The following is a 24,209-nucleotide window of genomic DNA, read 5'->3' as shown; positions in this document are numbered from 1 at the left end:
ATCTGAAGAGAAAGTGCCGACGTGTTGCTGCAGTGAATCGGTCCGGAGGGACGTGGCACTGGCACGGATGGCGAAGACAAGGGTGACCCCCGGGGGACGGGGGACGCCCCGGAGCCGGGGGAGGCTGCAGCGTCCCTCTCCCCTTCCCACCCTGCCATTACTCACACCTTGTCCGGGGGCTGAAGCTGCAAAGGCTTCTTGAGCTCGGCTAGCAGAAAACAGGTGTTCTGGCCCGGGGAAATGCAGACGTGCGATAGGAGCGGGAAAGCTGCACTGCCATGACCTAAAGAAATACATCTCTCTCGCTCCTTCTCCCGCTATAGTCCCGAGATGCTGCTGAAGTGAGCTGCCTGCAGATACTACCCTTTCTTCGTTATTGGCCCCCCTCACATAAACCCTGCCTTCCTGGACAGTGGGAAGGTTGCTGGGATTCCCACGCACGGGCGCGAGTTCCTGCGGCCGGGAGTCTCGGCTTGGGACGGGCACATTCACACGCACGGAGACGGCTCTGGAGGGGTTCTGCTGGATAGCCGAGTCCGTGCACACAGAAGGAACCCAACAGCCACTCATCCCAGCTGCGACCCCTTATGCCCCTTACCCAACAGCCACTCATCCCAGCTGCGATCCCTTATGCCCCTTACCCGCATCCAGCCTTTGTGCGTACACATGCACGCTCACATACAGGGCGAGCAGTACCTACACTGCAGTAAATACGAGTGTATGTACACATACATCAGGAGAAACGGGGGATGACGGCTGCGTTGTCTCGGGCAGGAGCACACATACCAAATCAGGAGAAAAGGCTGGGTGATGCTCCAGCTGATTCGGTGCGGCGCGGTGTCCCGCTCCCGCCCCCGGCCCCGCTCCCGGCCCCCGGCGGCGCGGCGCGGCGGGTGACTCGGCGGTGTATTTCAGCGGCGGCGGCGGCTTGGCAAGGCTCGGGGCTCCTCCCCCCGTGTGGTGGTACCCTCTCACTTGATCAAATCCTTGAACGTGAACAGTTTCACTGAAAAGCACTTTTGGAAAAAAAAAACCAGCAACAGTAAGGAACAGAATCCAACTACCGGGGAGACTTTTTTTTCCTATTTTTCCTTCTTTCTTTTTTTTTTCTTTTTTTTTTTCCTGGTCATCGTCTCGGAGGTTGAGAAAGGGGAAAGAGAAAAGGGAAGAAGAGAAAGGAGAAGAGCGAGAGAAAGAGGAGCCTTTTGCAAATAATAAATATTATGATTAGAATCCGTCCCCTTTCTTCCTAAAGAAAAAAAAAAGCCCTAAACGCAGCTCCTCGTCACCCCTCCCTCTGCAAGCCCCTCGACTCGCTCTGCAAAGGCATGGAGAAGGGGACCAACTGCTTCCCGACCTGCCACACCATTTTTCTCGCATGGGCATGGTTTTTACTTCTCTCTTGGTGTTGCACCGGCGCCGAAATAACTTGCAGATCCTGCTCATCTCCATCGCCCTCCTGGCCGTCCTCCTCGTCTCGCCTTAGGCAGGAGCAGCGACCGCCGCCGCCGCCGCTGCCGCGAGGATTACGGAGCTGGCCGGGCGGCGGAGCGCGGGGCTCGGTCGGGGCGGCGGCCGCCGCGGAGCCGGAGCCGCGGGGCCGTGCGGGGCCGCGGGGAGCGGCGCTCCGCGCGGCGGGGGCGGGAGGCGGCGCGCCCGGTGGCCGGGGCCCGGCGGCGCCGCGGACCCGCCGGAGCAGCGAGGGGCGCCAAGGGGTGCCCGCGGCCGAGGGGCAGCGCGGTGGCCGCGCTCAGCCCCGCGGGCCCCCGGAGGATGGGAGAGCGGCGCGGCTGCGAGCGGCAGAGGAGCCGAGGCTGAGCAGCACCACCTTCGCACTCACCGGTGATGCGGCGCACAACCAAGCCATGGTGCACTGGTCCGGGCACAACAGCAGTGTGAGTAACCCTAGATAGACCCGACCCCATCTGGCGGGACTTGGCGGGGACGGAGCCGCGAGACGGGTGGGACGGTGCCGAACCTGCCGGGGGTGCGGAGAGCAGAGGGGCGCTGGGCACCGCGCCCTTGCGGCCAGCGGGAGTGGGACATGACACGATCGCTCTAGGAGAAAAGTTTTCCTGAGGAAGGGTGAAGGCGAGTGGGAACGCCGTTCTGCCCCTGCCCCCTCAGACAGAGCTGAGATCCCCGGGTGGAGGGGCGGGAGCGCTCCGAAGGACCGGGCTGGCCCCAGCCCTCTCCCCTGCGCAGGGAGGACCCGCGGGGCCCACTCCACCCCGTCCGTCCCGTGTGCTGCACCGCTGGGGACCCTTTTTCTCGGTCTTCCCATATGTCATATACATCTCGGCACGCTTCGCTGCCTCTATGCCTGGGATGAGTGATGTACAGAGGTGGTGGAAAAGCCCTCCAATGCCCCGTTGTGCGTGCTGGAGGCAAGAGAGACCCCATTAATTCATTAAGCAGTGGAAAGCCCCGCAGCACGTCAAGTGGGGTTGCGAGGAGGCAGGTACTGCAAGCACAGCAAAAAGTTTACAAAAAATCCATGGTATCTCATGCCTTTTTCCTGAAGTGAATGATAATGACTCACTGAGGTGTCCCTGAAAGCCTGTGGGATTGTGTGTGTAAGGGGCATGTCCCAAAAGCCCACTGTTGTGCTATGCTAGTGGAAGGCCCTCCCTTGCACCTCCTTTACAGTGCCCGGCAGATGGCTGTGGACAAAACTTCAAATTTCTTTTGACTCAGTATCAGAAATACCATTTCCACTCTGATGTAGTCTGGGAACATACGTAATTTAAAGGCTCTGGGAAACCTTTATATCTGGTGACAATATTTCTATTATTCTGATTATTATAGCTTGTCACTGCCTTGAAAATGCCTCTTTTATTGCTTTGCTGCTATTGGAAATGGGTATAAAGCAATTAACAGCATAAAACAACTTGGCTGGATTTTCAGATACTTTCTTCATGAAACTTGCTACTCATGAAAAAACAAATTGTCTACCTACTTATCTGTCTGTCTCTGTCTGTGCATCAGCTATAGGTTCTAATGTGCAATTCAACCACCTCTTTATTTCTTTTTTTTTGACTGGAAAGGTTTTTTTCTCTATTATTACTTAGGCAATAATTCTGACAGCAATGTAGATGTTACTTTGATTTAAGCGATTTTTAAATGCAGTTATGTTTGCCAGACATGAATTCCATTCCCATTAAAGATAAAAGCAAATATTCAAGAGAAAACAGCTGCATGGTATATTTCAGCTCTACACTTGTCTCAAGTATTATTTATTTTTAATATAACATGCCATGTAATGAAGAAAGCAGCCTATATGCTCTCTCTTCTGTTTCATTTCCATGCTTAATGAAGGGGTGTTGAGCAAAAGAAGCTAAAATGCCTCTCCTATGCCATCTCAGCATGAATTTCCAATAGTTTTGAGTATTTCTGCTTAAAGTCGCAGAGAAAACTCATTTTGTAGGCATTTGTAGGGAAAAGAAAGGTTATTTTTTTCAAAAGCACAGGTCAGAAAGTGATTTTCACAAAATTCTGCCTCCTTTCCTGGTTACTTTTACAGAAATATGCCATTTGAATAACTAGTTTCCTTATTCTTTAACTTCAGGTGACTGAGAAGGGTAATGAAGGAAAATGCCTTCATTGTTCATGGCTTTCCATTAGGACTTTGAACCTCAGGATACTATGCATTGAAAGCTTCCAACTTTAAAGCACAAGCAAAGTCAAAAGACTGGTGTTTATTAACAGTGTGATGTTTGTAGGAAAGAGAAGCAGACATGTTAATAAATACCGATGTTACTGTTTTGTGATTTTTCTAATATGAGGTTTAGCATTCTGAGACTTTCTCTCCTGTCTTTTGGAGAGAACATACTGCATTTAAAGATTAATTGGATTTTTACTTTTTTAAATAGTGTAGAGGGAAACTTAAGTGCTTGAACCTGGGTCCTTTTGTTTATTAACAGATAAGGCTGAATCCAATGCCTGTTTTTCTGCTGCAGTTCAGTTTTTACCTAATTTTACTGTTGGGGTGCCTGTGGCACAGGAACATCAAGTAATTTGCGCAAGGTCACCCGGGCAAGCAGTGTGGATTTGTTTGCCAGCCACATTGGTTACCAGTCCCTCATCACAAAGCATAAATTTTCTTAGGTCACAGGAGATGTAAAGCAGCAGGAAGGTGTATTGAAAATGGACTAAAGGCACTAACTTGTGTTTGTGATTTGTCGGTTGACCTAGGAGAGCAGGTAGGATATGTCTTTATGCTGCTGTGTTCAGGCTACCAAAGCAATAACGAGGCACAGATCTGGCTTTCACCAGTTCCCTGTTACTTGAACAGACTTCAAAACCTGAGCTTTTGTCACTTGTGTTTTATTAAAAACATGATCAACCAAATTTCATGGAAAGAAACAATATATTTCATATCAGACATTAGTGGTGCAATATTCCCAAATACTGGATAGATTTGCAAAGATGAAGGCATAGTAGTAAAAAACTGGGGGTTTACTGAGGTGTATGGATTTACATACACTCCACAGAAAGGTCATCTTTGTAGCTGCTGGACGTTCTGTTACATAGAATGTAAAAACCTCCTGTGTTCTTTTTTCTTTACTATTATTTTAAGAGCAATTCTTACTCCATCTCTTATCCCCCTTTTCTCGCACATCCCTCAAATCTCTCAAGTTAACTTATTGAAAAATAATCCCTTCCAGACAACAAACTTTTGTTTTCTCCATTTGTAGATAGTGAGGTTAGAATTATGATAGAGGCAAAAGGCTGGTGAGATCAGGGAATTTGGGTTCTCTGCTTTGTCCTGCCCAGAGGCTTTTTGTGTGACCTTAGGAAAGACAATTAACCTCTCTGGATCTCCTCTTCCATGTTAAATGAGGATAGTACTACTTAGCTACCACAAAGTGGTGGTGTGGAGCAGAATTTATTTCTGCTTTGTACAGTACCTGAGGATCTCCAAGTGAAAATTGTTAGGAAAATGCAAAAATACTATTCTGTATAGAAATGAGGTTTGTGTTCTCTGTGTTCTGGTGAAAGGGACTTGGCTTAATTCAGTGGGTCTGATATGAAAAAAGGAGACTTCTATTTGGGTTTCAAGCATCAATCTGCCCTAATAGAAGCATTTATTGAGCAAGGTCACTGAAGTTCTTGAGGGACCTTGTAGAGATCAGATAAAGCATTTTCTTGCCAAGGCCTTTCTGATGTACCCTCTCCAGGTGTTTGTGTTACTACATGAAATTTTTAGTTTTTCTAATCACCAGATGCTCTCTCCAGCCTTCCTGTGAAGGTGATGTGATTCCTCATAGTATCTTTTCTTATGTCCTCGCTCCCTGATTTCTAGGATAAGGGCATAAAAACAAACAAACAAAAAAGTAGCAGCACCCTTAATGCTCTTACAGTTTCAAATCTCGCTATCTTGTTTATTGACAGTAGATTTTTCAAGAGATTTCAACAAGCGACAGTGAATAAAACACACTTACTAGGATTGCTCTCCTGATATGATCACTAGTGGAATGGTAAATGGGAACTGTTGTCATTAGGTTTCAGAGTTGCCACTCTGATTAATGTAGCTGCTTATAGGAAGTACTTAATTCTGTCTATGCTTTTTCCATGATGGAACTACTGCAAATTCTGTGATGTTGTAGGTCATTTTTTTCAATAGAAGAGGCAAATATGCACATTTCTAGCTTTCTCTAGAAGATGTTTTCAATTCACTATTTATGGAGAGGCTGTAGCTAATGATCATTATGTGATTTAGGCAGCCCATAAATACATGCCTTTTCCTTTCTAGTAAGCAGAGGCAAACTTCTGGTATAAAGATGAGAAATGCACTATAATGCCCGCGTAAAAGCAAGAGAGTGTATTTGTCTAAAGCACATGTGTATTGCAGGTTGCTACAGCCAGGAGAAATTCCTATATGATCCTAGGGATTGGATTTTTCCGTATACTGTAGGAAACATGTGCAGTGTGGTTTTTATCTCATTGCAGTACAGCAGTGCAGAAAATAAAGCTGGAGAAGTCTGGTGTGCTTAAATGATGTAGCTGCTATTTGTGCAGACCATGGGATTGCACAAGTGCTTACAATGTGATCCAGGCTATGAAAGCTGGGGAAGACAGGATGAGAGCTGGTGAGCCATTGGACTGAGGCCTTGTTTTATCTTGAAAGCCATGCTGCACTGTTTTGTCCAGAGGTCCAGTCAACCTGTGACTGTCATCCCAAGAGTTAATTTGGTTTTGAGATTCACTCCAAGACTAGGAATGAGATTATGTGGGACAAGAAGGCAAGGAAGAGGCTAATAGCAATGCAGTAGCCTATGGTCATCTGAAGTAGAGTTAGAAAGAAGATGAAGCTTATCTCATTGGTTGAAGAGGAATTAATATGTGGTAACAGCTACAACATGTGCAACATATGTCAGAATGGATATTAGGAAGACTTTTTTCCCAAAGAAGGTAGTACATCAAGGCACTAGAAAGTCTTTCTCAAGTATCATGTAAAGATGACCTGATAGGGACAACCCTGCTCTGAATGGGTTTTCTTTACCTCCTGCTATCCCTCATTTTATTTCTTTACCCTGTGCTAGCTCTGGGGGCTGACAGTGACAAGCAGGTTGTACAAGTTGTTAAAGTGAAGCTTGTCTCTTCCGGGAATGATTCCTCTGAATGCTGTTGGCAGTGTTCTGGTGTGATCTGCTAATGTACTGGTGGTTTGATGCTGAGACATTACTCACTCCCATGGCGAATTACAAGCTAGGGAGGCTGATGGGCTCAATTTGTGCCAGGTAGTTTTTCATTAAGAGGCCTAGCAATGCAATGTGTGATGGGCAGAACAAGATGGGCAATATTTGCAATTCCAAATAGACTGCTGTGCTTGGAAGGGACAAGGGAATCTTTAGGCAGGCAATCCTGCGTTTAGTTGTCAGCCGAATGGTTAACTTCTCCAAAAGTCCAATTGGACTTTAGTATAACATGCTTACTCCAAGAGTGCAAAATAGTGAGAGAGCAACCATATTGATTGCACTGCATTTTGTAGATAATTTTATTGCTATTCTAGACTGTTTCTTTCTCAAATGGCTTTTGACCATGTTGTGGTCTTGTTGCCACTGAAGGTGTAGGCCAGCTCTGTCAAAATGTGTTACTGCATTTCCACTTTTCCTCTACCTTTAGTAATTCAGTTTGTCACTAAAGTCCTTCTCCAGAACTTTGCCAATCCGTTTTAAATTAATATTCAAATAGAAGATTGGAATTAAAAATTAAACTCTGGCATGGCAACTGCTTTTATATTTGTGTTGAGTTACTGACTCAACACAAGGAAGAAGAAGGAAGAAGGTGTCTGAAAAATGTTTTTTGTGTTATTTCTCTCCAGTCTGGTTTCATTTCAAAGTCAGTTTGGTGTCCGATGGACGGGCATAGATGTTGCTTGTGCATTCCTTGAAGCTGGCAAATTCCCAGGCCATTACCAGGCCTGGCACAGCAAGTTGTTGATGTTCTTGTAGTTCCAAGTTGAGTAACAGAACTGCTCCAGTCTTAGTTGCCTGTTAGCAGTTTCTCTTCAGACCTCTGAACTCAGTTTTTTTCATGATCTGGGATGAGGCCTAGGACTTGTGGCTAAGCTTTCACAGTGGTTTAAATGCAAACAGAAACAGCTGTTTCTGTTACTTTAATTTGTTTTTTAATGGGAAACATTCATACAATTAGATGATAAAATATTTTGAAAATGGATTTGAGCAGATAATTGTTGTTAGGCAGGAGAGATTTTTCTCTAAAGGGAGGTGAGATAAATATTTTCATAAAGACAAAGCTGTAATTTCCAAATTTATAGCTGTGTTCATAGTAAGATTTCAGAACACATAGGAAAACAGTGTTGTGTAATGAGCAAAACACTGGTTAAGGGCAAAGACTTTTAATGTTCATTGTACTAAAGGATACTGAAAACCAGTCTTGTAAACAGTCAAGTATTTACTTAAGTCATATCATAGTGTCATGCTCCTTAAGCTCCCTGGATGTCTGTAAGTAGAATGGAGAGGATCAGTACAGACCTACCTGAATCAGTACTCTCTTACAAATCCAGGTTCATTTCAGAATTGAAGGCCAAGCCTGAGTTCACAGCTGGGGCTGGTTTGAGGACAGTTGAAAGGAACTGTCAGTTATGAAGTTAAGGCTTGGGTTTGGCTGGGATCTGGTTAAGTTTACCTTGCAATGAGAATCTATGTTTGAAGGTGTCAAATCCAATCTACTTCAATCAAGACAGTAAATTAAATGACATGTTCCTTGTGAAGCACTGAATGCTGTAAATGCAGAAATTCCCCAAAGCAGTGAAGTGTTTGGTTGGATCCTTAGTGTAAAATGATGTAAGACTGATCTAGGCTATTTACTGTAGTTGAGAATTCAACCTGCAGGAATCTACAGCAGTAAAAAATGCAAGGTAGGATTGAGAAATGAGTACAGAGGTAAGGAAACATGGGGCAGTACAGCAAGGAGACCTGTGGGCCCTTTACATTTCTGAATTACAGCCACAGGGCTTGGAGCAGATGAGTTTCCTTCTCCCTTGTGCACAGTCCTTCACTTTCTCTTGCTTGGCACTAGGATATGGGAGTTTGACCCACACTGTAAGCCATACTAGGGACTGATCTGGTGATGTACTTGGCAGGGCCCAACTGGGATTTTAAGCTGAAATAACCCCTCATTGGAAAATACTGACTTGCTACAGCCACACCTTTGCATTTTTTCTGGTTTGCTTAAACTCCTTGTAGGAATTTAAGGTAAACAAATTCCAAAATCCTTACTTCTGTTTAATGTCCAGGGAGAACTGCAGCATTTTCGTTAATATTTCCTCCTTGCAAAAACAAGAGCATGGAAGTATTTTCTTTCATTCCTTTTTGGGGTGTTGTGACACTGAGGGAACTGAAGAAAGTTTGCTGTGTGTTTGCAGAGCAGATATTAAACATATTTTATAAATAATCTGCTATGGAAATTTTAGGGTAATTTCCCAGCCTTGTCACCACCAGAGTCCCAGCATGCAGTAAAAGTCAGAGAAGATTGATGCTGAATGATCAAACTTCTCTTTTGTTCCCCCCTTCATTGCTGAAGGAGACCTGATTGCTCTCTCACTGAAACGAGTGGCAGAACCCTGGCACTGAGGCTGTCACGGTGTTTTTCCCTCTTTGTATTCCAACATGCGACACAATCGCTAGCCAGGCAGTTCTGCAGAGCACTACGGGGCCTGCGTGCCCCAAATAGCATCAGTTTTAATTAGCTCCAGAGTGATGTGGATCCCTGGGGCACAGGCCGACGAAAGGTGCGGGTTGCCGGTGTGAGGGAAGCGGAGCCGGGCGCTAGAGGGAGCGTGGGCATCTGCGAACGGGAGGGTTGCTGCGGCGGGCGGGGGAGAGCAGGAGCAGAGAGCGGAAGCCTGGCACTGCGTGCTGGGAAGGCAGAAGCTGCTGAAATATTGATAAGGAAACCTGCTCGGAGTCATTGACTCTCTGAAACTCCCGCTGTCTGGGGTTCCCTCCGCGAGAGAGGAAAATAGTTCTACCAGGCACTCAGCCGTGGTAAAGCATTTTGCTGCCCGTGCAGCTTGGTGCTGTTCCCCTTTGTGCCGTCTCTCCACGCTGCCAGGCTTTCCCCTGAAGATGGGAATCCCAATGCCGGGGTCGTCTCTCATCTGCTCCGTCCCCTCCAACCGGAGTTATATGCCGGTAAAACCTCCAGCATCCCCCTGCAACTGCCGGCGGTGCTGCTGGGGTGGGAGAGGGAGGGTGTTGTTTGGGAAGCAGCAATCGGGATCCTGGGTGCACGCTCCACCTGCTCCAGCGCCGTGCCCCGCTGTCTCCGGGCCAAGCCCCTGGTGGTGCTGACAGACCCAGCTCGCTGCCGATCTGCTCCCTGGTGCGGGCAGGACAGCTCTGCTTCTCTCCTCTCTCCCGTGGCCTGATCCGCAGAGGATATGCTTGCCCTGACACATCCCTGTCAGCTGGGACTCCGCAATATTTTGATCAAGTTGAAGGTGTTGCACAAATCTTAGCGTTTCTGTTCCTCTCTTCTTGTTCCCTTCTTGTGAATGTCGGGGAATAGAAGGGATTGGAATTCTTCCCAGCCAGTGCACTGTGAGACAAAGTAGCATTTCGTGGGAAACGTGGTTGCGCTTACTGGTGTCCTTGGGACCAAAATATATGTTTGGTCTTTGGAAAAACAAGGGCTGACCGACACTGAGTCTCAGAGGTCAATGATGGGCTAAAGGACTCAGGATGCTGGAAGCAACTGCTTTGGCAGTGCTTCAGGCACTCCACCAGTCTGTAACATGTGGGCACTGCAGGTGCATCTTCAGTGGTGCTGCTGGTAGCCTCAATAAATGGGTTGAACTATTCATGGGGATTTGGTAGAGAGACCCCAGTGAGGGGTTCATGGAGGTGAACACTTGGCACAGAGCTCCTACTGACTTTCAAGACAGAGAGAAAAGCATGGGTTGATTCCTTGGGTGCCAAAGGAGAGCAGGCTGTGTATGCAGGTTGTCTTTATGATTTGTGGTCTTGCCATTGTGCCTAACGAGATTGTGTTTTGTCCCACGTTGGCTTCCCTATCTACAAGGAAGAGTTAACTCACATGAAGGGCTTAAATGGATGCACATTTGCAAAAACTATTGAGTGGAAGAGAATGTATAAAACATGATTATTTAGCTCTTGCCAAAAGTGCTTTATGACCTCATGGGTGCAGGAAGGAGGGAGTGGGAGCTCTGATTGATTGTTAGCCTTTTCCTGCAGCTTGTGCTTGTTTGAAAAATCCCCCCCAGCTGTGATCAATACCATGAGGTGCAGGCAGACCTGGCCTGTCTGCAGGCCTTACTGGCCCCTGTCAGAAAACTGCAGAGTGAATTCTTTCTGCACTAGGCAGTGGGATGGCTGTGTATATGTCCTTTACCATCAAACTCTGCCAATTTTGTGCTTCCAGAATGACAGACATGACTGTGCTTACAAAGGTCTTCTGCTGCTTACTTCAGCTGTGTATTTCTAAGGTCTCTAAAAGGCAGGTCAGTAGTATAGGCCTTTTTTGTTTTTCTTTTTTTTTTTTTTTTGAGAAACTGAGGCATGCAAGGAAAGAGGGATCTACTCTGGGTTGTGCTGCTTATCAGTATTGATGTGGCTACTTAATGACAAAGGAGTTATTTTACTTCATCTGCCACAGCTTAGATGCCGTGTATATTTTCCTTTTTGTAAGAGATTGCATGAAAGAAAGGAAAATAAGGTGAGAAGAGAAACTAAGAGGGGAAAGAACAGGGCTCTCGATAATAGAAAAGAGAAACATGCCCAGCTAAAATCATTAACAGGTTGATCAAGTTAAAGCACTGCAAAGTTCTGTCTGAAGGTGTTTTAAGAACATTTTTTCTGCTGCTCTAATCCTTTTACCTGCTTGGCTTCACAGATTGAGTAATTTCAAAACACAGCTTCTTTTGAGCTGGATGAGAATTGACATGATGAGACTGTGGGAGCCATGAATTTGGGCTTTCACTGGAAATACAGACAGGAGAGGAGTCACATCCATCTGATGAGGGCAGTGGGAGCTGATTCTGAATTATGTGGATTGTTTGTAATGAGTTGGAATAATTTAGGATGATAGCACATGTAGAGTTGTGTGCCTGTTTGTGCAGCATTTCATGGGATAATCTAGTACCATGTAAAGTTCAGTGGTCTTGCAAGTTTTTGGGATCATTAAGGTGGTTTCCCCACCTTTTGTGTTACACTTCACAATCCAAGGGGAAAAGTCTTTGCCCAACACCAGGCGCAGGTGAAGTACTCCTGAGTGAGACAGGGCAAACAGATCTTCCTCCTGCCCTCTTGGCTGAGTTTCCCTATATCAATCTTCTGCAAGGTGGAGGGTTGGGGCGGTATTTGAAGGGTAATGTTCTTCTGCCCCCAACAGTGTCTTTCCACCTTTGTTCCCAAGCAGCAAACTGTTGGTAGCACTTGACACTATAGTGGGAGCATGGATGGGGTGCAGATGGGTGTCTGTGGCTCGGGCCTGGCACCTCTGGACAGACCCACTACCTGCATGGTCATGAACTCTGCCAGCTATTAAAGTGGACATTGAGTGGCTTATGGTTCAGGGAGATATTATTTTGGGCTTCCTTTTTCGCTCAGCTGAACTTAGAGGAATTCTGTACCTTCATGACCTTTTATCCTCTCTTGAATTCAGTTCAAATTGGTAAACAAATGCCAAAGTCATCCCTCCAATGCTAGCTCACAGACAGCATGGTCTGTTGACCCAAAGCAGAAACTGCTTTTTTTTTGAAGACAACTAAACCACAACTAGAGCCTCAGCACTGAGGAGTCCTTAATTTTCTTAATTAATAGTGTTCATGTTGGTTTTTGCTAGCCTGCCTGGAAACTTTGTTCCTTTAATCAAGAAGCAACATTGCTGGTAGTGTATCATTCTCAGTTTGCTTGTACAGTACCTCTTTGTTGCAGTCTCAATTCTACCCTCCTTTTCTTTTAATTAAGATAATCTTCATTACTTGTTCCTACCTCACATGCTACAAACCTGCCTTTCAGAGTTTTGCTGGGTCTTGTTCTGGTTTTTTTTTTTGTAATCAATTACTATTTTTTAAAATTTTTTTTGAGCTTCCTGTAGTGCTACTGGGAACAGGCAATAAATTGGATTGGGAAGAATCTGTCTTAATGAGAACTCACAGAAAGGGTAAAGAGGCAGGTCTAACTCTGAAGAATGAGATCAAATGTTAGAAGACAAAATATTGAATCATTTGAGAATGCTACATCTTCTGTAAAAAATGTGCTTCTTATTTTCTTCCCCAAAGACAAGGTTAACAGTCATGAAAGTCTCTGATTAGTGGAGGCTGTTCTCAGATGGGCTGGAATTAGCCACAGAGTTTTCTTCATGTGCCCATCCTAGGGGAGACACTGGTGAGAGGCAAGAGCTGATCCGTGGAACGTGTGAGGACACAGGAGTGAATCCACATGTGTGTGAAAGCACGCAGTGCTGCTATTTCTGTTGCTCATGGGGCAGCACTTTATCTAATGCTGTGTATTCTTACCTGAGAGAGTTGTCTGTAACATTTATTGCCCTTGGTAGATAACAGGTTTAACAGAACAATACTTGCTATATTTGTGTTTATCAAAATGAGCTGCATGTGGGCACCAGAGAGTGGGATGGGAGAGGACAGAGTGAAGCTTCCTGGGCTTTTTAACATCTTTTAAAGTCCCATTTTAATCACTGTGTGCTTAAAAAAAACAAACCAAACAAAACCCAGTGTTTTAGCAGTGTAGAAGATACTGTGACTACCTCTGCATGTGAGTAAGGATAAGTGACCTGATAACTGTAGTATGAGGTATATAACTGTTTAACTAGAAAATATGCAAGTACCATGCCACCAGGGATGATTTGAGGCCACAGTCTGATTTTGTCTACTTTTTCTCCATTCCCTCTCTATGACTTGTGCTGTAAACATGGTATTGCAGCTTCTCTTTCCTTTGCAGTGGCCTTTGGACAGTGGCAGTGACTCAGTCTCTGTGGTATTAGTCAGAATGAAGGTTTTTCTGTGCCTGTCATAGTTGAATCTTGGCAGCCCTCAGTTACACACCTTAGGTTGAATGGGGTTGTTGGTGTGCTGATTTGGGAGCTCTCATAAAGCATGTCCTCCCTGGGTTCATTTCTGCTCTGTTCTCATCTGCAGATCTAACTGATCAGGAGTTGGGAGGGAACCATAGTAAGGTGGAAAAGAGCCGGCAATTAGTTGAGGTCTGTCTTTGCAACCTTCTCTGTCCTGAGCTAAAAGCATTTTTTTCTCATTTTTCTCAGAAAAATGCCTGTGGATTTGTAGGGTTTTAAGAGGTAAGTAGAAAACTGTGCTTAGTGATAAACTTTTGGGAAGAAGAGAGGATTCCCTCTGACCTAGGTGTATGTACAGTACCTTGCGCAAATCTTGCGTCTTTAAAGGATGATGTGTATAATACAAATGGTGTAATGTTGCCGTTTTTGTCTGCATATATGGAATTTGAACTCCTTGAAGAGCAGGCACCATGGGCATTCCCTGCCAACCTGTTTCTTCAGACCACAGGTAATCAGTTGTGGTGGGGAAGATGTGGCCTTTTCTGTTGTTTCTGACTTTTTGACACCAGCCTGTGCTAGTCTTTGGAGTGGCACACTGGTCAGATTTTTACTCACTTTCTCCCTTCTGAATGTGGGGTCTGGAGATGGTTTGCTCCTGTGTGACAGTCCCTTGTCATGAATTTGTGCGGACAGACAGGGCTGGCTACAGGGAAGCTGGTAGCTTTTTCAGGCTCATTCTTTATTTAAATGCTCTCCCTCTAGAGGCACACTTGTGCTTGACTTGTCCTGAATGCATTTTCCTTGTGCATCCTTCTGCTATGGTAGCTCCTGCCTGGGGCATGGACAGAGAATGAACCTAATAGATGAAATTAGGACCAGAGAGAGAGAAAAAAAAAGGGTCCCTTGAGAAAAGCATACACAACGACTGGAAACTTGAATGGTATTTTGATGCTGTGCTGCTTTGTGCCTAAGTCTAACCCATGCAGGGAGAGAAGGGAGGAAAGTGATTTTTTGGAGTCAGGGAGTCTGACTTCTGGGAGTCTGGGACATGGTCAGTTCAGGTTAGACATGCCATGACTGAATGACATTTGGAGTTTTCTCAGACAAGGACTGGGCATAGACATGCTGTCAGGAGGTGTTTCTTCTTATTTAGGTTGAATCGGTCATTCTCACCTGCCTGGGTGCATAAATTGCTGTCATGCAAGCTAAAGCTTTAGACCACTGGCTAAATGGTCTATCCTGCCATTAACTGAATGTTGTCAGTAAAGACATTTGCCTTTCAAGGGCTACTGTTCAGCTGATGTTCATGTTCCAAATTCCGCTTTGGTTTGTGATGATTTTATGCTTGTGTTGCTTCAATAGAGCTTGATTTAGACTAGTCTGGGCAGGACCCTAATGTGAATATTTCTGTGTGCAGCCTTGGTTTTGCTAGTGTAGGTCTTTCTGTATCTCCTTGGCTTTGTGCCCTTGTGTTTGGTGGTTTTTTGTTTGTTTGGGTTTTTTTAGTTTATTTCCCTTGTGTTTTCTTTTCCATTGTTCTGAGCTTGGAACAGTGAAAATGAGTTGCCTGATTGTGGGGAACATACCTGTCTGTGACATAAGGGAGAAAGACTGAGCTATTGCCACAGTGTGGGGAAGTATTTTTCTCCCTTTCTTGCACTAGTGGGAAACTTGAGTGTTCAAGAGCAAATTTGCTGGAGTGCACTAGCAGGTGCTTGTGTTGCTGACATTAGAGATGCAAACAGTGATGTTTATTGTCTACCTGTGATTTGGGCACTTCAGGGTAAGAATTACCAAGCGAGACTTGCCAAGTCTCTGTTCTTCTGGAATATTTCTAATAAAAACCTCAGGGTCAAAATACATTCTAAATGATAATGTGCTGGTTCTAAGAGAAGATGGAGGTTCATTCCTAGTGCACATCATGTCTTTCAACATCTTTCAGGCAACAGTGGGCTCTCAGTTCACTGCTTTGCTAAATATCTTCACTGCTTTTGAGGGGTTGCTGTTTTGAGAGGTCACAAGCACCTTCCTGAAGGGAAGTTGGAGGGAAGGAACAATTTGTAATAAACTAGCAAACCAAATTTTAAAATATTGTGCTATGCTGTAGCCTTGAGCTGGGGTTGCAGGCTCCTTTTTGCTTGTTGTAGAAACAGCTGCTATGAGGAAATGCTTTTTTTGTTGGCTGAGTAGATAAATAGTACACAGACTTGGCTAGACAGACCAAGTGCTGTGAATGATCCCTTTGCCAGACTGGAAATGATGTTCTGGATCCTGCACTTCTGTTTGGAGCAACTTGTCACTGGAACCCTTTGGTTTGTGTTTTGCTCTCTCCTCCTAATGAAAATGCTGTGCTTGGTTTAAATCCTTGGTATTGCAATAAAATCTTGCCTTGATAAGAACCTTAGCTTGATGAAGCAATGGCTTCTGTCAGAGCAGCATGTTTTATTTCAAGGGCATATTTTTCATCTTCCTGATGCTGAGTAGGGCAAGAGTAATACCTTAAAAGTCAGTGCTGATACACTAATGAAATGTCTGTAAAATGAGAATTAGACCCATGTGCCTTCCCCTTCCCTGCTGGCTGGCAGGCTTGGACAGGATGGAATTTGAAAGCCTCTTCCATCTGCAAGTCTGTCCTTCAACCTTCTTTCATAACAGATAGCAACCTGAAAAGCATTAACACTGTGATAAATTACAAAGTGTCACAAGCCATCACGCTGTGTGGTGAAGCAGAGGGTTGTCTCTTGAAGGGGTTGAACAATCCAGGAATACAGCTCTTTAGGAGCAGCTTTGAATGATGATGAGGGTTCACTTGCAAAGTTCCACCGAACAGTGTCCAAACAGCATGTCAAACAAAAGTGAGGCTTTACTGTCTTGGTGGACACCATCCTGGCTTGTGGTGTGGCATGTTCTCTTGCTGCTTTGGTCATTGCCTGATCTCTGAATCAGCTTTCCAAGTTCCCGTGTTGGCAGGGACCTCTTTAGCCATGCTGGGTGCTGGTCCTTCACTGGTCTGAGTTTAGCTCAGGTCCTGCTGGCTCATTTGAGGAGTGCAGCCAGGGTTTTATACAGTCTTGGTGAAAGCCTAGAGAAATATTCTTGGGAAGTAAGGCTCCTTAGCACTTGAGGCTGAATGACTTTAAACACAAACTGACAGTGCAGTAAAGGTGGTGTATTTATTAGAGCAAGTTTCTATTAACTCTTCTCCTTGACATGTTGAATATTTCTAGTTGTTCCTGCCCACTGTCATATAAGGTCTGACTCAAAGCCAGTGAATTCTTTGCATTTCTATTGAGTTTAATGGGATTTGGACGTGTGCCCAGGAACATAAGATCAGATGTGCTGGATGAGTCCAAAAGTCCATCTATTCCCAATGTCACATGTCTGACATTGCCTGGTAGCACAACTGTATCTGGCACTGAATTGAATCTGGCATCTCTAGCATCTCTCTGGAATCAAGAATATGTAGTACAGAGAGCTCTGCAAATATCTTATTGCTCACCTTGCTGTTTTTGTGTGTGGTAGTTCACAGAACGGAAATTGTTTGGGCTTAATCCGTAACCCCCATCTCCATCCTGGCAGGTCTCCCCAGATTTTGATTTAGGTCAAATATAGACTTTCACTCTGATTTAAAAAAAACCCTAACAAATACCACCACAACCAGTCAACCAACCAAATAAAAATCACATCTCCCTAATTTTTAAGGAATTGTTTAAAGGAAAAGCTGAGATTTTTGTTTTAAAAGGTTAAATCGAAATACTTATTATATGGTTATGAAAGAAAATTTACCACAGATTAGAGGATACAGAATATGCTGGCCTTATTAATTTGCTATTTTACTGTAAAAAGTAGTGCTTGAAGATACTGCTCCCTCTGATTTTCTTTGTTATGCTATGTCTTGGTATAAAGTCAGGGAAAAGAAGGTTGCAGTGTTTATGTGCTCTTGTTGGAGGAAAGCAGTGGGCTCCATGGGTAAAAATAGAGGTTATAGTGTCTGATGCAGGGCCTGCTAGTGAGGTTATTTTGTTTTAATTACAGGAATTACTTTGCTGACGTTAGTTTGTCAGTCAGCAGGGTGAATGCTTACATGCTGTTCTGGAGGTGGCTGGAAAGTAACAGTTACTTTAGAGAATGTTTTTTTGGTTATGTGTGATGGTGGGGTTTTTCTTTGTTTGTTTTGTTTTGTTTGTTTTTTGTGTGTGTAGAAGAATTTTTTAAACTTGAAAACTTCAAACTGTAAAGTACCTATATGATTTTGTTTGTTTATTTGTTTGGTTTAGATAGTTTTGGGGGTTATTTATTTATTAATATGGGGTTTGTAAAATGTTTTGCTGGTAATATCAGTTGACAGATTCTAAAATCAAACTCTCTCTTCTTCATCCTGAGTTAGGAGCTCTACAGTTTATGGTTGGGTAGGTTGGAAGGTTGGATATGTTTCAGAGTGGTGGGGTGTTGCCCTTCAGATCTAAATCACCATACCTGAAATCCAAGGAAAAACTTTAGGAGGGGAAAAAGTGGTAACATTTGCCAAAATAAACTTGCAACTGAATTGGAGTCATGAGTGCCTTTGGAGGTAATTGGGCAGAGCTCACATGTGCAGGATGAAGAAATATGTAGGAATGCATCCTTTAGCCTTTACAATAACTACTGACAAGCTGTTTCCCTCTGTGACTCGGTTTCCCCACCTGTGAGCGGAAACTGATCCCCTTTGCCGAGCCCTTGGGGACTGGCTGGTGAGAAGTGCTGGATAAGCACTGTTATCTATAGCTATTGGCAGCTGAGGTCTGGTCTCACATGCTTTTTCTTTCTCCTTCCCGCAGGGAATCGTGCACTGGCCACTGTTCAAGGCAGGCAATAAATGCAAACACTTCTATTGTATTTTTTCAATCTTAATTTTCCTGGGTGGCAAAAACAGCGTAACGAAGTTGGAAGACTTTTGGCCTTTTTGAATGTGATCCCATCTGTCTGCAGGGGGTCATAGTCTAAGAATTGCTGCATAGATGTTCTAGTTAAATTCAATTTATGATTTGATTTTTGAAACTTAATTTCATTCCTAAGTGTGGAAAGTGCACGGAACTGGGATTTTTCCTGGTGCTGGGAGGAGAGTCCAAGTCTGATTATTTAAAATGAATTAGTTCTGATGAAATATTTAGCCTTTAAACAACACATTTAATACAGTGAATTGCATTTTATTTATTAATGGCTGTTGCATTGAGATTTGGAGAGAAATTCTGCTAAAACACTCTGTTGTGATATTGCAGAATATAGTAATGACTATAATATTTTGTTGAATTATTAATATCCACTGTGCCTACAGAGCAACATAGGCGTCAGATTTCAGAATTGTTTCTATCTGAAGAGTGATATGTGGGGATTGTTTTGACTTTTTTTGTTCTTACTTTTTTTCCCCCCACTTTTTTTTTTTTAATTGATGAAAAGAAAGTGGGAAGGTCAGTCAGGTGCTGCCACTGTTTAACTCTTTTCTCATTATCAAGGCACCCCCAGGAAATGTGTTGGAGATTATTTCTGCCAGAGCCAGGTCCCTTTGCAAAGACAGATTTCTTGTAGTGGGCAGGGCTGCAGTTAAAGGGGAAGGTTTGTGGGAAAGTCAGGCATGGGGCTAAGACTGCTGCTACTTTTGCAGAACACCCTTGTCTCACTGCTCCCTTCCCTACTGCCAATGGCAGATTTGCACACTGCATCCATTCCTTGGAGGTTATTGCTGGAGAAAGATGGACAGAGCACTTTTAATCTCCGTGGACCAGATTTTCTGCTACTAGGACAGACACTAATCTGTCAAAGGTTTGGCTTCCAGCCAGTGACTTGGCTCTGTTCAGTTTGTGGCTGTGGCCCTGTGAATGATGGCAAATTCTGACTGTGGGACCCAAGGACCCACCTTGGGAGGGATGTGCCTTACCTATTTCATTTCACCTGGTATCCAGGATATCCCTGGATGTTGACTGCTCCTGGATGCTTGGCCTGATGTGGGAAGTGCGATGGTTTTGCCATTGGGGTCCCCACAGCATGGTTGTGTCCCTTGCCAGCAAATACTTTCATACAGACTCAGGCCTGGTTTAGGGGTTAGGGTAGCCCATGAATGTTTCCTTTTGGCACCTTGTCTTGGGCAGAAAGGAAGTTTAGCCAGATGGAGGCAGACCCTGATGTGCCTAGTGGTCTCTGGACCAAAAAATGGGACCTGACCCCTTCTATTTTCTCTTTTGGGCGTAAGAAATGTAGGGCAAAAGTGGCGTGAGGGTAAAAGTCTTTCTTAATTTGAGCAATTGTTTTTCCACTGCTCCCTTCAAATTAAGTAGAAGTTACCTGAAGACTCCCTGGACTTCTTTGGCACCAGTAATACCGGTGCGAGATGGTGAAGATGTGGGAATACACCAAAGATTTTCCTTATACACCCAAAGCTACTGCTCTGAAAGCATTCAGTTAAGTCCAATCACCCCTTGCTCTCTTGTGTGACTTTCTGAGTTGCCAAGCAGTTGGGAAAAGCTCACAAGATGTGTTTGTTAATTACTGGCAACCAGTGTGTTTTCCTTCTTTTCCCAGTATCTTTCCTAGTTTATTTGATTTTCCAGTTGAAGCCGTCTATCAAAAGCAAGTTTTTCTGGATAATTGAGTATATTCTAATGCATATTGAAAGATCTAATTCATGAGTCTGCAACTAAAGATGCTGTATTGGGTCTGGCTGGGGTAGAGTGAACTTCTGCCAAGGCAGCCTTCATTGTGCTGTGCTTTGTATCTGTAGCTAGAAACGTGTAGTAACATACCAGCATCTGGCTACTGCCATGAGAATGAGTAGTGCTGGCACAGCATCCAGGTGGACTCACCTCCACCCCTCAAAGGCCAGTAGGATGGGAGTGGGTAAAAGGTTGAGAGGGCTGTTGCATCCAATGGCTCCTGCTATCCATGTCCTTTTCAATCCAGGTTCTTACTCTGTCTCTGCTGTGTTGTCTCTAGCCATGGCCTGGGGAGCCAGCAGTATGGGAGAATGGCAGGCTCCTTGGAGCTTCCCCAGGACTGTCTTCTGCCTCTGGTTAGTTGATCAGCCTCAAAGCAGCATCTGGAGAAGAATCAATGCACTCAGCTGGACTCCCTGGCTGCTGGTGAGAGGGTACCCTGCATCACTGGGTGATTTGAGTGAGGTCAGTAGAATGCTGCAGGGGTGAGAGGGGAGACAGGTTCTTTGGAGGGTTGGCTGATGATTTGGTCAAGGGCTAAAGCTGACTTCGAACTCCTTTGGGTATTTAGCCTAGAAAGAAAATACAATTGCAAGAGGAAATGAAAATTTCTTTCCTGCCTGTGCTAATGATATCCAACAACTATCTGCCACCTTGTGGTGAGACAAGTGGAGATGTAAAGGGAGAAGGGAAGGTAGTAGGGATTGGGTGGTTTGGGAAGGTGAAACAGCTGGAATCCAAGCTGAAAGATGGGAATAGAGAGGCTAAGTGGTAGTGAGGCCTGAGTCCAGCAGTGCTACAGGAAGTAGTGCCCAGATCAAGACTTGTCATTTGGGCAATTTTTGGGCTGTCTTTCACCAAGAATTTTCATGTTTGGGGAAGGAATGTGCTTCTATGAACTGCCTTTGGTTTGCATAATTAAATGTTCATCTGTGGTGAAATCATAGTCCTTTAAGATTGCTAATTCCCAAACTTCAATTAACTACATTGGCAGAGAGGCATCAAAATCCACTCAGGACCAGGAATAGAGATCTTCTTTCACTACCATTTAACATGGGAGAAATCTTGAAGCTTATGCCCCGTTTAACCTCAGAGATGTTTCTCTGATGGTGTCAGACATATGGGCCCTAATGACTGCACAAAGGAACAACATAGATATTTGGATTTGCCTCGTTAGCTTTGAGGAGTGTAACAATCTATTGTGAGGAAGAAAACCACTTCAGATCAAAGAGAAAAACCTTAGCAGTAAAAAACCTTTCACTTCTATGCAGGAGGTTGCCAGAGAGAACCAATGGTAATAAATAGATTAATTAGGTTTCATAGAATAATAGAAGTTTTACACAGTCTATCTTTTACTATAAATAAGATGATCTAAGAAGATGGTATGCTGAGTGAACACACCAGCCTCAACCCCTGTAACTTTTCCAGATAGCAAATGCTTCCCTCTTGCTTATTTCCACTCTTGTTTCTGTTGCTTGTTGCTTAGGTTTTGCCACCAGACATTGGCAGCCTTCTTCCACATGCTAGAAGACAGATTTTGCTTATCACTGCAAGAGATTGTGATGTAATTGTGACCACCCAAGGCTTGGTCTAAAGCCTTGTTGTCTGAAAAAATAAACAGGAGTTGACTTATCTTTCTTTAGCTGCCACTTGTGTTGTAGTATGAGGCTGTGAAATACGTTTATGTGGTGATTGTCTCAGAAAAGATATCACCCATTTTTTCTGAATTTGTTGGGTTTTTTTACATATTGATATGCATGATACTATGAATGTGACTGAAAAAAAGTGATTCTTGCTTGCTAGTTTTCCCTGATTAGACTGTAATGGTATGAGTGAGGAGGGAAAATGGTCTCCTTCAAGGAATGAATTTCTTGGGAAGAGAGGAAGGGACCAGCCCCTACTTTGTGTGTATCCAGCTGAGTCTGGTGTGCATCAGGTGCTGGGGAATGGCTCTGTCCCCTTCATCTGTGGGAAAGCTGCAGCAAGCCCTGAATGCAGAGTATGAGAAGGTAACAGAGGATTGCAGTGTGACCTGTGCTACTTCTGATCTTTCCCTCTACTTTAAGGATGCTTTTTCAATGGTATAGTCCTGCTATTACTTAAATAAATACTAATGGAGTGCAATGAAGTATACAGGCTACTGCCTTGGTTTGGTTTCAGGAAAGAGTGCGCTGGACGAGCATGAGTTTCCTTGGTCATGATCTATTGGTTGCTGGTGTTGAGGCTTGTAGGAAGTAAACTACAGTAAGGAATGTTACTATTTTGTGAGGAAACTATGTATTAAAAATTTATACCAAAGTGTTTCCCCCCAAATTGCATGTGCTCTTTTTGCAGCTGAAAGAAGAAAGGAAAAAAAGGAGGAAGATAGAATAAAAACTCTTGAAATGCCTTATTAAAATATAATCTATAGTGACTTTGCTCCCAAAAGAATATTTTTTTTGTGTTTAGGTGATGTCATTGAAAAATATTAGTCCTACTAAAATTTGTTTTAATATTTTACATTGCTGTTTGCTAGTTTTATGACAAATGTTAAATTGAGTAAGAAGTTTTACTTAAAGATTTCAACCGCATGTAATTCTAGTTTTAAAGTGAGAATAAAATCAATACTATGAGTCTGTGGAAGACTCATGGGAGAGAAGAATGATTACAGAATTACTATTGATGCGGTTTTCAATCAATTCTCCAAGAAAATTGAAAATTTCTTGAAAGTTTCAGTTTTAATCAAAGGACTTTATGACAGTATGAGTTTTTTTAGGAAATTGCTTTGATTGTTTTTTGGTTGTTCTGTGTTAGAAAAAAATGTTTTAAATACTTTAAGCAACTTCAAAACCTCTGTGATAAATGTTTACAAAAATGGGGAAAATGCTGAAACTTTAAATAGGAGGACATATTCTTTCCAGTCAACTGCAGTCATAGATAAATCTGTCAACATTTATAATCTCAATAGGAACTTTAAATATCAAGTATCATCTGCTGAATGTTTATATTGAACTGCCTACAATCAATCCAAAGGGGTCAGCTTTTAAAATGTCAGAGGTTTAAATAGTACGTGTTGGCAGGAAGATGAGATTTGCTCAGAAAACTCTCAAGAAGACCAAGATGTCATTTTTCTCAAACATTGTTCTTATGGCCAGTTGGATACCTGGTTCTTGCTGGCATCATTTTGTTGAATTGAAACTGTCTTTAAAGACTTTTGGTGTGGTTGGGCTGTGGGGCACTGGGGCTGGTTCTGTGTTATGTATCCCCTGGAACTTTGGCCATTGGTACTTATGGCCTTCAAGGAATTTTTTCTTACGCTGCTGCATGAGAAGAAATGACTTGCAAAATCATGTGAATTAATTATTATTTCAGAGGAAGATCTGCCTGTTCTTGAGAATCAAGAAGGGATTTAATATGTGCTTTCAGACCAAGACTGCTCAATGGATGAGAAGAGACAAAGTGTGATCCGTGTTTGTGCTGACATAGTGGGTGTCACTGTAGCCTATACAAACACACCAGTTCAGTGGTGTGGCACATTTGAAAATGGCCGTGCTAAATAAGGCCTTTGAAAGAACTGAGAGTGCAGCCCACTGAGCAGTGAGCTGTGACCTGGCATCAGGATTTGGTGCCACTACTTGGTGTTTTTGGACTCCTTGTCACCACAATCTCAGGGGCTCCTCACCAAGGCATCCTGGTCTTTTGTGAATTTTGTCCACAAGTTAATGTCCAGTGTGAGGCTGATATTAGGCATGCTTGGGTCTGGCAAACAAAGTGAAGTGAACTGAAATGAAAACTGAAAGCTTTATGGTGAGGGGATATAAAAAGGAGAGAAGAAAATAATGCAGTAATTGAGTTTATCTAGCTTTTCTGGTTATTTTCAGTATTATTATTTAGTATATCAGTAGTTTAAAACTCTGATTTTGAATCCAGTCTGGTCTGCTTGTCTCCTATGGTGCTGATGATCTCTGCTCAAAGAGATTTCAGTTAAAGCTCAGCATGTGAATGAGAAGAGATCCACCA

General features: G+C 43.8%; 1 protein-coding gene across 1 annotated transcript in view; it reads left to right on the top strand.

Annotated features, from left to right (window-relative positions):
• The first annotated feature begins 808 nt into the window (after nucleotides 1-808).
• The window catches only part of SORCS3 (sortilin related VPS10 domain containing receptor 3), a 279,510-nt gene continuing 256,109 nt past the window's right edge, over nucleotides 809-24,209 (top strand). Inside the window, exon 1 of the mRNA XM_071563732.1 lies at nucleotides 809-1,895. Within this exon, the coding sequence (XP_071419833.1) occupies nucleotides 1,329-1,895 (567 nt within the window). The 5' untranslated portion in view covers nucleotides 809-1,328. The remainder of the gene's footprint in view (nucleotides 1,896-24,209) is intronic.

Source organism: Pithys albifrons, chromosome 9, assembly GCF_047495875.1.
Source record: "Pithys albifrons albifrons isolate INPA30051 chromosome 9, PitAlb_v1, whole genome shotgun sequence".
Classification (NCBI taxonomy): Eukaryota; Metazoa; Chordata; class Aves; order Passeriformes; family Thamnophilidae; genus Pithys; species Pithys albifrons.
The sequence above is the reverse complement of the archived record's forward strand: the minus strand, read 5'-3'. Positions and strand labels throughout refer to the sequence as shown.